At 40.8% G+C, this 14203-nt stretch overlaps 1 protein-coding gene across 7 annotated transcripts in view; it reads left to right on the top strand.

Moving 5' to 3' along the window:
* GOLM2 (golgi membrane protein 2) overlaps nucleotides 1-14203 on the top strand; it is a 152053-nt gene that overhangs the window by 107717 nt on the left and 30133 nt on the right. For 4 of the 7 annotated variants that reach the window (XM_086319105.1, XM_086319102.1, XM_086319100.1 and 1 more), the window contains 2 exons: nucleotides 621-765; nucleotides 1057-1140. In XM_086319105.1, coding sequence (XP_086175231.1) covers nucleotides 621-765; nucleotides 1057-1140 — 229 coding nt within the window. The remainder of the gene's footprint in view (nucleotides 1-620; nucleotides 766-1056; nucleotides 1141-14203) is intronic. The other 3 variants (XM_086319103.1, XM_086319101.1, XM_086319107.1) reach the window with 1 other exon arrangement.

Genomic DNA, 14203 nt, shown 5'->3' with positions numbered 1-14203 from the left:
TGGGAGAAGAACCTGCCAGTGTCGACAGCCATCGATCCCACTTGAGGGGTCCCTGGGTGCCGGCCTCCTGCTGTCTGCCCTCCTGCTTGGTTAAAACATGCCGTACAGAACCCATGCTCCCCCAGGCCTCTGCAGCCAGCGCTCAGCAAGACTCTTCTGACTGAGTCACTCCCTCAGCATAGCCAAAGGGCATTACCTCTGCCTAACATTTTAGGCCATTTGTTGTAATTAGAGACTTAAAAAAAAAAAACTTATTCTTTGACTTCATGTTAGGTATAAAAACTGAACAAAAAAATAATATTACATCCCATATCTCTTAAGTGTTTGGAATTTGGACCCATGGTATGTATTTCAGAATATTTAGTTTATTTCAAAATATTTAGTCAAAAAAATGAACTGTTTCAGAATATTTAGTTAATATTAACTAAATATTAACATTTAGTTAATAAAATGAACTGTTTCAAAATATTAAGTATTTGGAATTTGGACCCATGGTATGTATTTCAAAAAAAATGAACTGTTTCAGAATATTTAGTTAACACAACTAATATTTAGTTGTGTCAATAGTTTAACATTTTGAGCTGAAAAATACTTACTGTTAGCAAATCTTAATCTCACAGCAAGAGGCCCACAAGTTTGAATCAAAAGGTGGAAATGAATTGGATACGGACAATCATGCAGTGCCTAAAAACATTCCAGAAGTTGCTGAGAACGGTGCAGGCAAGAATGAAGAACCCTCAAGCCATCATATTCCACATGGGAAAGGTATTACTATTATTTTGTGTTAAGAGGGGATTGACTTCTTCTCACTTTGAAGTGAACATTTTCATTCATAAAGAATATTGTTTGATTTTTCTTCCATTATGTTTAGGTATCTGTTTCAAATTTGAATCCTTTAACAGAGAAGAAAAAAATAATAAGTCTATAGAGTTATAGCTGTATCGTAGAAAGATTTATAGATACTCATTCGATGTGGCCCGTTGCTTTACAAACTGATTGTTACATTCCTTCATTGTATGTAAGGAAAAATACAGAATTATGTTTTTATTACTTGAGCAGAACAAATCAAACGAGGTGGTGATGCAGGCATGCCTGGAATAGAAGAGAATGACCTTGCAAAAGCTGAAGATGTTCCTGTTGGTAAGTAAAAGTTACTAGATTTTAACTGAAGCAATCATCTTATTTTTCATGTGACTGTTGTTTTTTTGAGTAACATCTGAGAAAAGTCATATGTATCTTGGGGACCACTATTTTTAGTTAACTAACTACCTATTAATTCCCAGAATATAATTGTTTTAGATATAATTTTTATGGAAAATTTTGCTAAAGTGTATAAAATACTTGTTTTTGCCTGAAGAGTCAAACATATTTGAACTTTTTCTTGATGACTCAAGAGTTATTGCTCATGACAGTTATGCTATATGTTCAAGCTGCTTATGTTTACTAAAAGTATATGTGGTTTCTTTCCTTCAGGCTAAATGTTCCCAGGTTGTGGTGGTGTTGGTACTCTTTAATATGGCAGAATAAAACCCTTATATAGGTTTTTAGGACTTGGCATGTCTTTTCAGTTAATCACCCTACAATTTAAGTAGCTTATTCACTTTTTTCCTTCTCTTACGGCCACTTCTGCTCAGTGTATGTCTCTTCATTAGTATGTCTGCTGCTTTCTTTCTGTTTGGTCTGTGTCACTGCTGCTGCCCTAATCCCATGCAGTTTTTTCATGTCTCTCTGTTTCCTTACCATTTCTATGTTTGTTTCTTAGCTATCGTAGATACCCTTCCATGCTGACTCCAGTTTATTATGAAAAATAGGAAGTAACAGCATATCTTTGGTTCTTCTTTGCTGTTTTCATTCCTTTGCAATCTCCGTGATTATTTCTGTAGTTTTAGCTCATTGTTTGTGGCTGAAATTGCTGAGTATCTAAGGTCCAAATGAATGAATGAATATCAACAGCACTGCAATCTAGGAACATTTAGCTTGAAAGAAATAAACTACTTATACTTTTAATAAACATAAGTAGCTTGAACACAGCATGACTATCATGAACAATAACTCTGAGCCATCAAGAAAAAGTTCAAATATGTTTGACTCTTAAGGCAAAAGCAGTTAGTCCTTTCCTTTGCATAGTTTCGCCGTCTTCTCAAATTCTTTCATATCTGTATTCTTTTGAGTTGCCAGTTCACAGTGTATTCCCTCCAAGTAAAGTTCAGGGCAAGAGCAAGAACATGAGTTGATAAATAAGGAGTAAGGATGAGCATGTTTTTTTTGTAAGGCCATGAAGTAATCCAGTGATTCTTAAAGTTGGTTCTTGAACCAGCAGTGTCAGCCTTACCCAGGAACTTATTTAATAGAAACACATATTCTTAGGTCCCATTCCAGACGGACAGCATAAGAAATTCTTGGAATGTAGCCGAACAGTCTGCATTTTAACAAGCTCTCCAGGTGGTTTTGGTCTTTGCCAATGTTTTAGAACCACTGGCTTAGATGTTAAAGAAATATTGAGGGCAAGGACCATGTATTCTTCTGAATTTTTGCAGTACTTACCCTAGTCCTAGATTCACTGAGGTTTAGGTTGATTAATCTCTTTATATTGTGCTTACTTTTTAAAAATTAAATGAAAGGTTCTTTAAATTCTATAGTGCTTTATAATTTTCATAAGTTTCACCCACATGATTGCATATAATTCCATAAAATAGCTATCTTGTCCCACCTACCCTGGTATGCCCCCTTTCTTCCCTGTCCCCACTGGTGACCACTAGAGTGTTCTCTGTATCTCTGAGTCTGCTTCTCTGCTTCTTTTTTGTTTTCGTCACTGGTTTGTTGTAATTTTTATATCCCACATGTAAGTGACATCACCCAGTATTTCTCTTTCTCTGGCTTCATTTGGTGCCCTCCAAGTCCATCCACGTTGCTGCGGATGCAAAACGTTCACTCTTTTTCACGCTGAGTAGTGTTCCTGCGTGTGTGTGCGTGTGTGTGTGTGTGTGTGCGCGCGCGCGCTCCACATCTTCTCTGTCTGTCATCTGGTTTTGGACGCTTAGGCTGCTTCCGTATCTTGGCACTTGTGAATAATGCTGCTGTGAACGTTAGGGTGCATGTCTCTCTTCAGTCCGTGGTTCTGCTGTTTGTGTGTCTGCCCTGGAGTGCGCTGCTGGGTCACCTGCGAGCTCTGCTCTTGGTGTTGAGAAGCCGCCACTGTTTCCCACGTGGCTGCGCCAGTTTATGTTCCCACCAAAGTGCACCAGTGGGTTAGTTTTTCTTTATCTTTGATTTTCTGTAATTTGAAAATGATATGCTGTGAAGTAGTCTTTTTGTTTGTGTGTTTGGGCATTTATCTTGCTCTGTGTTCTCTGAGCTTCCTGGATCTGTAGTTTCGTGTTTGACATTAATTTGGCAGAAATTCTGTCATTATATGTCAGATATTTCTTCTGTTCTTTTCTCTCTTCTCCTTCTGGTATTCTCGTTACACTTTTTATAGTTGTCTTAGGTATTTGGTTCTGTTTTTTTCCAGTCTTTGTCCTGTTTGCTTTTCTGTTTTTGAGGATGCTATCAATAAATCCTTTAACTCAGAGCTTCTTTCCTCAGTTTTGTCCAGTCTACTAATAATCCCATCAGAGGCATTCTTCATCTCTGTTACAGTGTTTTTGATCTCTAGTATTTCTTTTTTATTCTTTCTAGGATTTCTATCTCTGTACTTTGATTGCCCATCTATTCTTGCTTGCTGTCTACTTTATCTGATGGAGTTCTTAGCGTCGTACTTGCAGTTCTTTTGCGTTCCCGGGCTGATAGCCCCGCCATTCCTGCCATGTCTGTTCTGAAGCTCGCAGAGCGTTCCGTGCCTTTCAGTGTGCCTTGTGGGTTTTCTTGATGCCTCAGCGTGGCACACACGCCAGGGGCGCAGCCCTGCTGGTGAGCTGTGGGGAGGGGACGCTCTCTCTTGTTCTGCGGTTGGCTCTCAGCCTTTCAGTGAGCCTGTGCCTCTGGATTCTGAACTTCACAAGGGCTTCTCAGTTTTTTCCTTCCCCTCTCAGGTGGGACAGGGTGGCTCAAGGGAGCTAGAGTTGGGTATTTTCCTTTGGTAGGTCACTTAGACTCTGATAATGCCCTAGCAAGTTAGGTGCTGTTTAACTGGTTTCTGCAAAGAGCAGACTTTATTAGGAACAGAATGCTTTGTTTCCTTTTGCCCTCCCCCAACCCTCAGGGGGTTTTCTCCACTATTTACCTGGGAATCTACTTGAACTCCTGGAGTAAATTCCCTAACTTTGTGGGAGCCCCCTATGTGACTGGGCCCCCTAGAGTTTTAACTCTGAGCTATCCATACTGAACCTCTGGCAATTAACCAGGTACAGTTCAGATTTCCCTGCCCTGGCACTGGCTTCTGTGGCGGTTTCTGTTCACTAGTCTCTCCTGTAAGCCAAGACTCCCTGTATTTGCCTGTCTCTCTTGTATGATGGTTGCAATTTGCCCTGTGTCTTCCTCTTTCTTATGGACCCAGAAGAGCTGTTGATTTTTCCGCCTGTTTTAGCTGTTTCCTTGTTGTTAGGCTAGAGTGGCAACTTCTAAGCTCCGTATATGCAGACCCAGGAACCAGAAGTCTTCTGGATTAATTTTGAATCTCTGGACTGTTGGTGCTTTTACAGAAGTATTTTGAGTATAAAGACTATTTTAATACAGTCACTGGTGAAAAGAAACTCTGAGCCGTACAGTCCGTCAGAGCAAACACAAAGGAAAGCCTTGCTGTGTCTTTGTGCCTTGAGCGTGCAGTATGCTCATGCCTTGCACATCCAAGGTCCCAATGAATGTGTATGGTTGAATTTCCAGAATATGCTTAGCGGCGGGGCAGTGGTCTCTAGAGTCAAACTGCTGGCTTCAAACCCTTGGCTCTGTATTTTCAAAGGCATGTGACCATTTATTTGCCCTTATCCTTATCAGTGAGATAGGATGGTAACAGTTTCAACCTCATAGGGTGGATGTGAGGTTTAAATGCAAAGCACCACAAGAGGCTTGGTGGTAAAGAATCCCCCTGCCAAGCAGGAGACAAAGGTTCGATCCCTTGATTGGGAAGATCCCCTGCATAAGGAAATGGCAATCCACTCCAGTACTTTTGCCTGGGAAATCCCATAGACAGAGGCGGCTACAGTCCATGGGGTTGCAGGGAGTCAGACACGACTGAGCAACTAAACCACCGCCACCAAGAGTAGTGCCTGGTGTGCAGCCTGTGCTGCATTTATCAGTCCCAGCCGCCACTGTTATGGCCCCGAGTGTTTATATCATTAGAAACATATTTTTATCTCCTTGTCACTCCTTTTATTGAGTATTGTCTTTTCTCCCTGAAGTAATCTATGTAATAATTCTTTACACCAGTACAAGTTCTGGTGTGTATGTGGAGTCCCTAAAGACTACAGAGCAGTAACCCCACAGAGGGAAGTGGAGAAAAGAGCATATCCTTGTAAATTAAAAGCCGACTTTTAGGTGTGGATGGCGGTTTTGTTCACAACAGCCAGGGCTGCACTAGAGACCACAGCAGAGCACTGCTGAGCCGCCCTAAGATGCAGCTCTGCAGCGGCCCCGGGGGTGTCGCACGCGCCTGTGCTCAGCGTGATGCCTGCTGCTTCAGCCTCTCAGCTTCCAGAGGCAGGGAGCCAGATCTTAATGGGCTTGGTTTGTTTTTCATGTTGGTTTGGAGCTAGTCACAAGATTTTACAGGAGTCTTGTAGTTTAGATTTAGAAACGGTTCAAACATACAGAAAAGCATAGAGAATAATATAATGAATAGTCAAGGATCTACTGCCTCTAAAAATTAAAAAACAAAAAAATGATGTAACATCTTGCCACATTTGTTTCAGATATTTCTGTTATTGGTATTATTGTTAAAGGAAAAAGACATAACCGATAAATTGAAGCCTCCCTTTGTCCCCTCCAGATCCCAATCCTGTCTCTTTTCCCCAGATACACTATGATATCCATTTCCCAGATATCTATTCTCCAGACACACTATATACATAGAAGATATACTATGCTGAGATTTGTCAGTTCAGTTCAGTTCAGTCGCTCAGTCGTGTCCGACTCTTTGCGACCCCATGAATTGCAGCACGCTAGGCCTCCCTGTCCATCACCAACTCCCGGAGTTCACTGAGACTCACGTCCATCAAGTCAGTGATGCCATCCAGCCATCTCATCCTCTGTCGTCCCCTTCTCCTCCTACCCCCAATCCCTCCCAGCATCAGAGTCTTTTCCAATGAGTCAACTCTTCGCATGAGGTGGCCAAAGTCCTGGAGTTTCAGCTTTAGCATCGTTCCTTCCAAAGAAATCCCAGGGCTGATCTCCTTCAGAATGAACTGGTTGGATCTCCTTGCAGTCCAAGGGACTCTCAAAGAGTCTTCTCCAACACCACAGTTCAGAAGCATCAATTCTTTGGCGCTCAGCTTTCTTCATAGTCCAGCTCTCACATCCATACATGACCACTGGAAAAACCATAGCCTTGACTAGACTTTAGGTAGAGCTACTCTATTTAAAAAATAAGTGATTTTCTAGAACAGAAGACTTCTACCTTGGCCATATACTGGAATCATGGTAAGGTAAAAAAAAAGTAATGACCCATGTCTGAGTCCCACTCCAGAGACATTTATTGTGATCTGATGTGAGATGCAGCTTCATAAGTGACTGTATTGTGTAGCCAACCTAGAAGACTGCTGGTCTCAGAGGATTCTCTAGATGTGCACTGCCCAATACACTAGCCGCTGATCACATGTACCTGTTTAAATTCAGTAAACTGAGTAACGGGCTTCCCTGGTGGCTCAGGGGTTAAAGTGTCTGCCCACAATGCGGGAGACCCGGGTTCGATCCCTGGGTTGGGAAGAGCTGCTGGAGAAGATAGCAGAAATGGCAACCCACTCCAAGATTCTTGCCTGGAGAATCCCATGGACAGAGAAGCCTGGTGGGCTACAGTCCATGGGGTCGCAAAGAGTCAGACACGACTGAATGTGTTTTAGTTTACTTACACTGAGTGAAACTACACTTCCACTTCCTCGGTCATACTAGCCACGCGTCAAGTAGTTAGCAGTCGCCGTGGCTCCTGGCTATTGTATCAGCGTGGGTATGGGACATTTCCATCACTGCAGAAAATCCTGTTGGTTAGTGCTGATCGAAACTGGTAATTGGGTTTGTTTCTGTGGAAGAAGACTGAGGGCAGCGATAGAAAGGTGTCTTTCCCTTACATAACCTTTTGAAAACGTTTTGAATGTTGGTTTCAAAATTTCATAAGGTAATTTTATAAAATATCTATTTAAAAAATAAATATTTTTAGAATATTAAAAAGAGAGCATGAAAAAAAAAGAGATCATTACAGTGATGTTTGAGAGGAGAAGAAGGGCAGGTAAGTGTTGAATTTGTTATTTGAGGACATGGCCTTTGACTCTGAGCTGTGATCTCTACTTTGTTTTTTTTTTTTTCTTTTTTTCTCTGTGCTATTCTTTGGAACTCGGCCTTCCCCTTCTTTGTTTTTCTCTTCTCAGCTATTTGCAAGGCTGGGAGATACCCTTGGTCTATGTTCCACACGACTAAGGGAGCCTAAGAGAAGTTTCAGTGCCCTTGTTGTAAAGTTAGTAATAATATTGATAGTTGTACATTTTTCTATTATGTTACAGAGAATACATATTCTCGCGTTCTGTTTTGTGAGTGGGAAACTGTGGTCATGGAATTTGTGAGGAAAAGCTTACATTCGTGGTAGTACATGAGGGGCAGTATACATACATATTCATATTCATCCTGGGTTTTATATATATATACACACACACATACACATATATACGGATATGTTTATATAGACATGCATTTAAATAGTTGAGACCAAAACAGGGCTAAATTAGGGATTTTTGCAAATACTTTCTTGATCCTCACAACTGCCCTGGGAGAGAGTATTGCTTCTTTATTGTAACTGCAATATACTTGATTTATAGTGTTAATTTCTGCAATACAGCAAAGTGATTCAGTTATACACATATGTATTATTTTCCATTATGTTTTATCAGAGGATTTTTTTTTTTTTTAATTTTTTATTCCTTTATTTCTCATGTGTTCCCCATCCTGAACCCTCCTCCCTCCTCCCTCTCCATACCATCCCTCTGGGTCGTCCCAGTGCACCAGCCCCAAGCATCCAGCATCATGCATTGAACCTGGACTGGCATCTCGTTTCATACATGACATTTCACATGTTTCAATGCCATTCTCCCAAATCTTCCCACCCTCTCCCTCTCCCACAGAGTCCATAAGCCTGTTCTATACATCAGTGTCTCTTTTGCTGTCTCGTATACAGGGTTATCGTTACCATCTTTCTAAATTCCATATATATGCGTTAGTATACTGTATTGGTGTTTTTCCTTCTGGCTTACTTCACTCTGTATAATAGGCTCCAGTTTCATCCACCTCATTAGAACTGATTCACATGTATTCTTTTTAATGGCTGAGTAATACTCCATTGTGTATATGTACCACAGCTTTCTTATCCATTCGTCTGCTGATGGACATCTAGGTTGCTTCCATGTCCTGGCTATTATAAACAGTGCTGCAATGAACATTGGGGTACACGTGTCTCTTTCCCTTCTGGTTTCCTCAGTGTGTATGCCCAGCAGTGGGATTGCTGGATCATAAGGCAGTTCTATTTCCAGTTTTTTAAGGAATCTCCACACTGTTCTCCATAGTGGCTGTACTAGTTTGCATTCCCACCAACAGTGTAAGAGGGTTCCCTTTTCTCCACACCCTCTCCAGCATTTATTATTTGTAGACTTTTGGATCGCAGCCATTCTGACTGGTGTGAAATGGTATCTCATAGTGGTTTTGATTTGCATTTCTCTGATAATGAGTGATGTTGAGCATCTTTTCATGTGTTTGTTAGCCATCTGTATGTCTTCTTTGGAGAAATGTCTATTTAGATCTTTGGCCCATTTTTTGATTGGGTCATTTATTTTTCTGGAGTTGAGCTGTAGGAGTTGCTTGTATATTTTTGAGATTAGTTGTTTGTCAGTTGCTTCATTTGCTATTATTTTCTCCCATTCTGAAGGCTGTGTTTTCACCTTGCTAATAGTTTCCTTTGATGTGCAGAAGCTTTTAAGTTTAATTAGGTCCCATTTGTTTATTTTTGCTTTTATTTCCAATATTCTGGGAGGTGGGTCATAGAGGATCCTGCTGTGATGTATGTCAGAGAGTGTTTTGCCTATGTTCTCCTCTAGGAGTTTTATAGTTTCTGGTCTTACGTTGAGATCTTTAATCCATTTTGAGTTTATTTTTGTATATGGTGTTAGAAAGTGTTCTAGTTTCATTCTTTTACAAGTGGTTGACCAGATTTCCCAGCACCACTTGTTAAAGAGATTGTCTTTAATCCATTGTATATTCTTGCCTCCTTTGTCAAAGATAAGGTGTCCATATGTGCGTGGATTTATCTCTGAGCTTTCTATTTTGTTCCATTGATCTATATTTCTGTCTTTGTGCCAGTACCATACTGTCTTGATAACTGTGGCTTTGTAGTAGAGCCTGAAGTCAGGTAGGTTGATTCCTCCAGTTCCATTTTTCTTTCTCAAGATCGCTTTGGCTATTCGAGGTTTTTTGTATTTCCATACAAATTGTGAAATTATTTGTTCTAGCTCTGTGAAGAATACTGTTGGTAGCTTGATAGGGATTGCATTGAATCTATAAATTGCTTTGGGTAGTATACTCATTTTCACTATATTGATTCTTCCAATCCATGAACATGGTATATTTCTCCATCTATTAGTGTCCTCTTTGATTTCTTTCACCAGTGTTTTATAGTTTTCTATATATAGGTCTTTAGTTTCTTTAGGTAGATATATTCCTAAGTATTTTATTCTTTTCGTTGCAATGGTGAATGGAATTGTTTCCTTAATTTCTCTTTCTGTTTTCTCATTATTAGTGTATAGGAATGCAAGGGATTTCTGTGTGTTGATTTTATATCCTGCAACTTTACTGTAATCATTGATTAGTTCTAGTAATTTCCTGGTGGAGTCTTTAGGGTTTTCTATGTAGAGGATCATGTCATCTGCAAATAGTGAGAGTCTTACTTCTTCTTTGATCTCTACTTTGAAAGTAGGACTTGTAGCATCTCATTTGAATGTGTCTGATGCTCAGTGAAGACCCTGCACTGTGGCTGGCTCAGAGATCCGGTTGGCTCCAAGCACTCCTTGACCTCTGTTAGTTTTTGTTCAGCTCTCAACCATGCAGCAGGCACTGTATGTTAGGTCTGATAGAGTTTCACACTGTGTAGTCACGGCCCAGGCCTTGGTCAGAGACCCAAGGGGAGTATCCCTGCAGATTTCTGTCCCTGTCTCACCGCTCACCACTCCTTTCTCTATAGTGTTTTGTCCTACAAATTCCAGCCACCTCAGCAACCCAGTTTGCCTCCTCTACTTACTGAGACTGTTCACCTCATGTATACCCCTTCTTTCAAGGATTGGTTTTATGCTGCTGGTTGTCCAGTGCCTGAAAACAGTAGGCTTATCTATTTTGTCTATATTAAGAACTGTTCAGGATGTGAGAGAGGATAAGTCCAATACTAGTTATTATGTCATGGGTAGCAGTAGAAATTCATATTCAGTTCAGTTCAGTCGCTCAGTCGTGTCCGACTCTTTGCGACCCCATGAACCGCAGCACACCAGGCCTCCCTGTCCATCACCAACTTCCGGAGTCCACCCAAACCCACGTCCATTGAGTCAGTGATGGCATCCAACCATCTCATCCTCTGTCGTCCCCTTCTCCTCCTGCCCTCAATCTTTCCCAGCATCAGGGTCTTTTCCAATGAGTCAGCTCTTCCCATCAGGTAGCCAAAGTATTGGAGTTTCAGCTTCAACATCAGTCCTTCCAATGAACACCCAGGACTGATCTCCTTTAGGATGGACTGGTTGGCTCTCCTTGCAGTCCAAGGGACTCTCAAGAGTCTTCTCCAACACTACAGTTCAAAAGCATCAATTCTTCTGCACTCAGCTGTCTTTATAGTCCAACTCTCACATCCATACATGACCATAGCCTTGACTAGATGGACCTTTGTTGACAACGTGATGTCTCTGCTTTTTAATATGCTGTCTAGGTTGGTCATAGCTTTCCTTCCAAGGAGTAAGCATCTTTTAATTTCATGGCCACAGTCACCATCTGCAGTGATTTTGGAGCCCAAGAAAATAAAGTCTGACACTGTTTCCACTGTTTCCCCATCTATTTGCCATGAATTGATGGGACTGGATGCCATGATCTTCGTTTTCTGAATGTTGAGCTTTAAGCCAACTTTTTCACTGTCCTTTTTCACTTTCATCAAGAGGCTATTTAGTTCCTCTTCACTTCCTGCCATAAGGGTGGTGTCATCTGCATATCTGAGGTTATTGATATTTCTCCCGGCAGTCTTGATTCCAGCTTGTGCTTCTTCCAGCCCAGCATTCCTCATGATGTACTCTGTATAGAAGTTAAATAAGCAGGGTGACAATTTACAGCCTTGACGTACTCCTTTTCCTATTTGGAACCAGTTTGTTGTTCTATGTCCAGTTCTAACTGTTGCTTCCTGACCTGCATACAGGTTTCTCAAGAGGCAGGTCAGGTGGTCTGGTATTCCCATCTCTTTCAGAATTTTCCAAAGTTTATGGTGATCCACACAGTCTAAGGCTTTGGCATAGTCAATAAAGCAGAAATAGATGTTTTTCTGGAACTGTCTTCCTTTTTCCATGATCCAGTGGATGTTGGCAATTTGATCTCTGGTTCCTCTGCTTTTCTAAAACCAGCTTGAACATCTGGAAGTTCACAGTTCATGTATTGCTGAAGCCTGGCTTGGAGAATTTTAAGCATTACCTTACTAGTGTGTAAGATGAGTGCAATTGTGTGGTAGTTTGAGCACTCTTTGGCATTGCCTTTCTTTGGGATTGGAATGAAAACTGACCTTTTCCAGTCCTGTGGCCACTGCTGAGTTTTCCAAATTTGCTGGCATATTGAGTGTAGCACTTTCACAGCATCATTTTTCAGGATTTGAAATGGCTCTACTGGAATTCCATCACCTCCACTAGCTTTGTTCGTAGTGATGGTTCCTAAGGCTCACTTGACTTCACATTCCAGGATGTCTGGCTCTAGGTCAGTGATCACACCATCGTGATTATCTGGGTCATGAAGATCTTTTTTGTACAATTCTTCTGTGTATTCTTGCCACCTCTTCTTAATATCGTCTGCTTCTGTTAGGTCCATACCATTTCTGTCCTTTATTGTGCTCATCTTTGCATGAAATGTTCCCTTGGTATATCTAATTTTCCTGAAGAGATCTCTAGTCTTTCCCATTCTGTTGTTTTCCTCTATTTCTTTGTATTGATTGCTGAGGAAGGCTTTCTTATCTCTCCTTGCTATTCTTTGGAACTCTGCATTCAAATGGGTATATCTTTCCTTTTCTCTTTTGCTTTTTGCTTTTCTTTTCACAGCTATTTGTAAGGCTTCCTCAGACAGCCATTTTGCTTTTTTGCATCTATTTTTCTTGGGACTGGTCTTGATCCTTGTCTCCTGTACAATGTCATGAACCTCCATCCATAGTTCATCAGGCACTCTGTCTGTTAGATCTAGCCCCTTAAAGCTATTTCTCACTTCCACTGTATCGTCATAAGGGGTTTGATTTAGGTCATACCTGAATGGTCTAGTGGTTTTTGCTACTTTCTTCAGTTAAAGTCTGAATTTGGCGATAAGGAGTTCATGATCTGAGCCACAGTCAGCTCCTGGTCTTGTTTTTGCTGACTGTAGAGAGCTTCTCCATCTTTGTCTGACTATAATCAATTTGATTTCGGTGTTGACCATCTGGTGATGTCCAAGTGTAGAGTCTTCTCTTGTGTTGTTGGAAGACGGTGCTTGCTATGACCAGTGCGTTCTCTTGGCAGAACTCTATTAGCCTTTGCCCTGCTTCATTCTGTAGTCCAAGGCCAAATTTGCCTGTTACTCCAGGTGTTTCTTGACTTCCTACTTTTGCATTCCAGTCCCCTATAATGAAAAGGACATCTTTTTTGGGTGTTAGTTCTAAAAAGTCTTGTAGGTCTTCGTAGAGCTGTTCAACTTCAGCTTCTTCAGCGTTACTGGTCGGGGCATAGACTTGGATTACTGTGATATTGAATGATTTGCCTTGGAAACGAACAGAGATCATTCTGTCGTTTTTGAGATTGAAATTCATATTACTTTTTAAAATTGTATAAATGGATTTTTCAATGTGAAAGAATTTCAGTTCATAGGCCAGGTCTACAGAGCCATATGAGAACATCATTTTATTAGTCTCTGTAGACATGTACGTATGTTTCTTAGAGGGCTGAGATGGCCTCACTGGCCAATATTTCAGCAGTTACAGGCATGTTATATCTGTTCATGTACAGAGAACAAGATAAGGATGTTACATCAGTGTTTTGTATTTAATGTTCATGCTTCAGAATTACTATTTTAATGGGTAATTATTGATCAGAGTTTCTTGAAGTTCCAAAAACATTACTATAAGTAAACATTCATCAAGATTCCTAAGTGTATGCAAGCTATGTAATCAGCAGGTCAATAATTTGGTTAGGGCTGATAGTTTTACATTTAAATGTTTTTGTTTCCTTCAACTTGAATCTCGAATTCTTTTTTTCATTTTAATGATAAAGCTTAACTTTGACAACTCTAAATACTTAGTATATGTTGAACACCTATTTTCTAGGCATCTGTCATAATATACTAGCAAATACTCTGACTTATCCTTCACTTTAATCATGTAGGGCAAATAGCATTATTCCTTTTTTTCAGATGAAACCTCAAGCTTTAAGAAACTAGGCACTTGAGTCTTACAGTTAATAAATTATAGAGCCATAATTTGAACCCTGGTCTAACTCCAGAGCCCATGCTTTTTATGCTGTCTTTTATTCTCTTAGTTGTGCAACAGAACCACCTTTGGAACTATTAATAGATACGACTTCCTGGGTACCATCCCTGTATTCAGTATATTCAGGGTTGTTGTATTAGTTACTCAGTCGTGTCCAACTCTTTTGCGACTCCATGGACTGTAGCCCACCAGGCGCCTCTGTCCATGGGATTTCCCAGGCAAGAATCCTGGAGGGGGTTGCCATTTCCTTCTCCAGGGGATCTTCCCAACCCAGGGATCCAACTCGCGTCTTCTGCACTGGTAGGCAGATTCTCTGCCCCTGAGCCACGGGGACGCCCG

The sequence above is a fragment of the Bos grunniens genome, chromosome 10, assembly GCF_055505025.1.
Source record: "Bos grunniens cultivar Pamir isolate PY7600 chromosome 10, Bosgru_T2T1.0, whole genome shotgun sequence".
NCBI lineage: Eukaryota > Metazoa > Chordata > Mammalia > Artiodactyla > Bovidae > Bos > Bos grunniens.
This window is presented reverse-complemented; position numbering and strand designations above follow the sequence as displayed.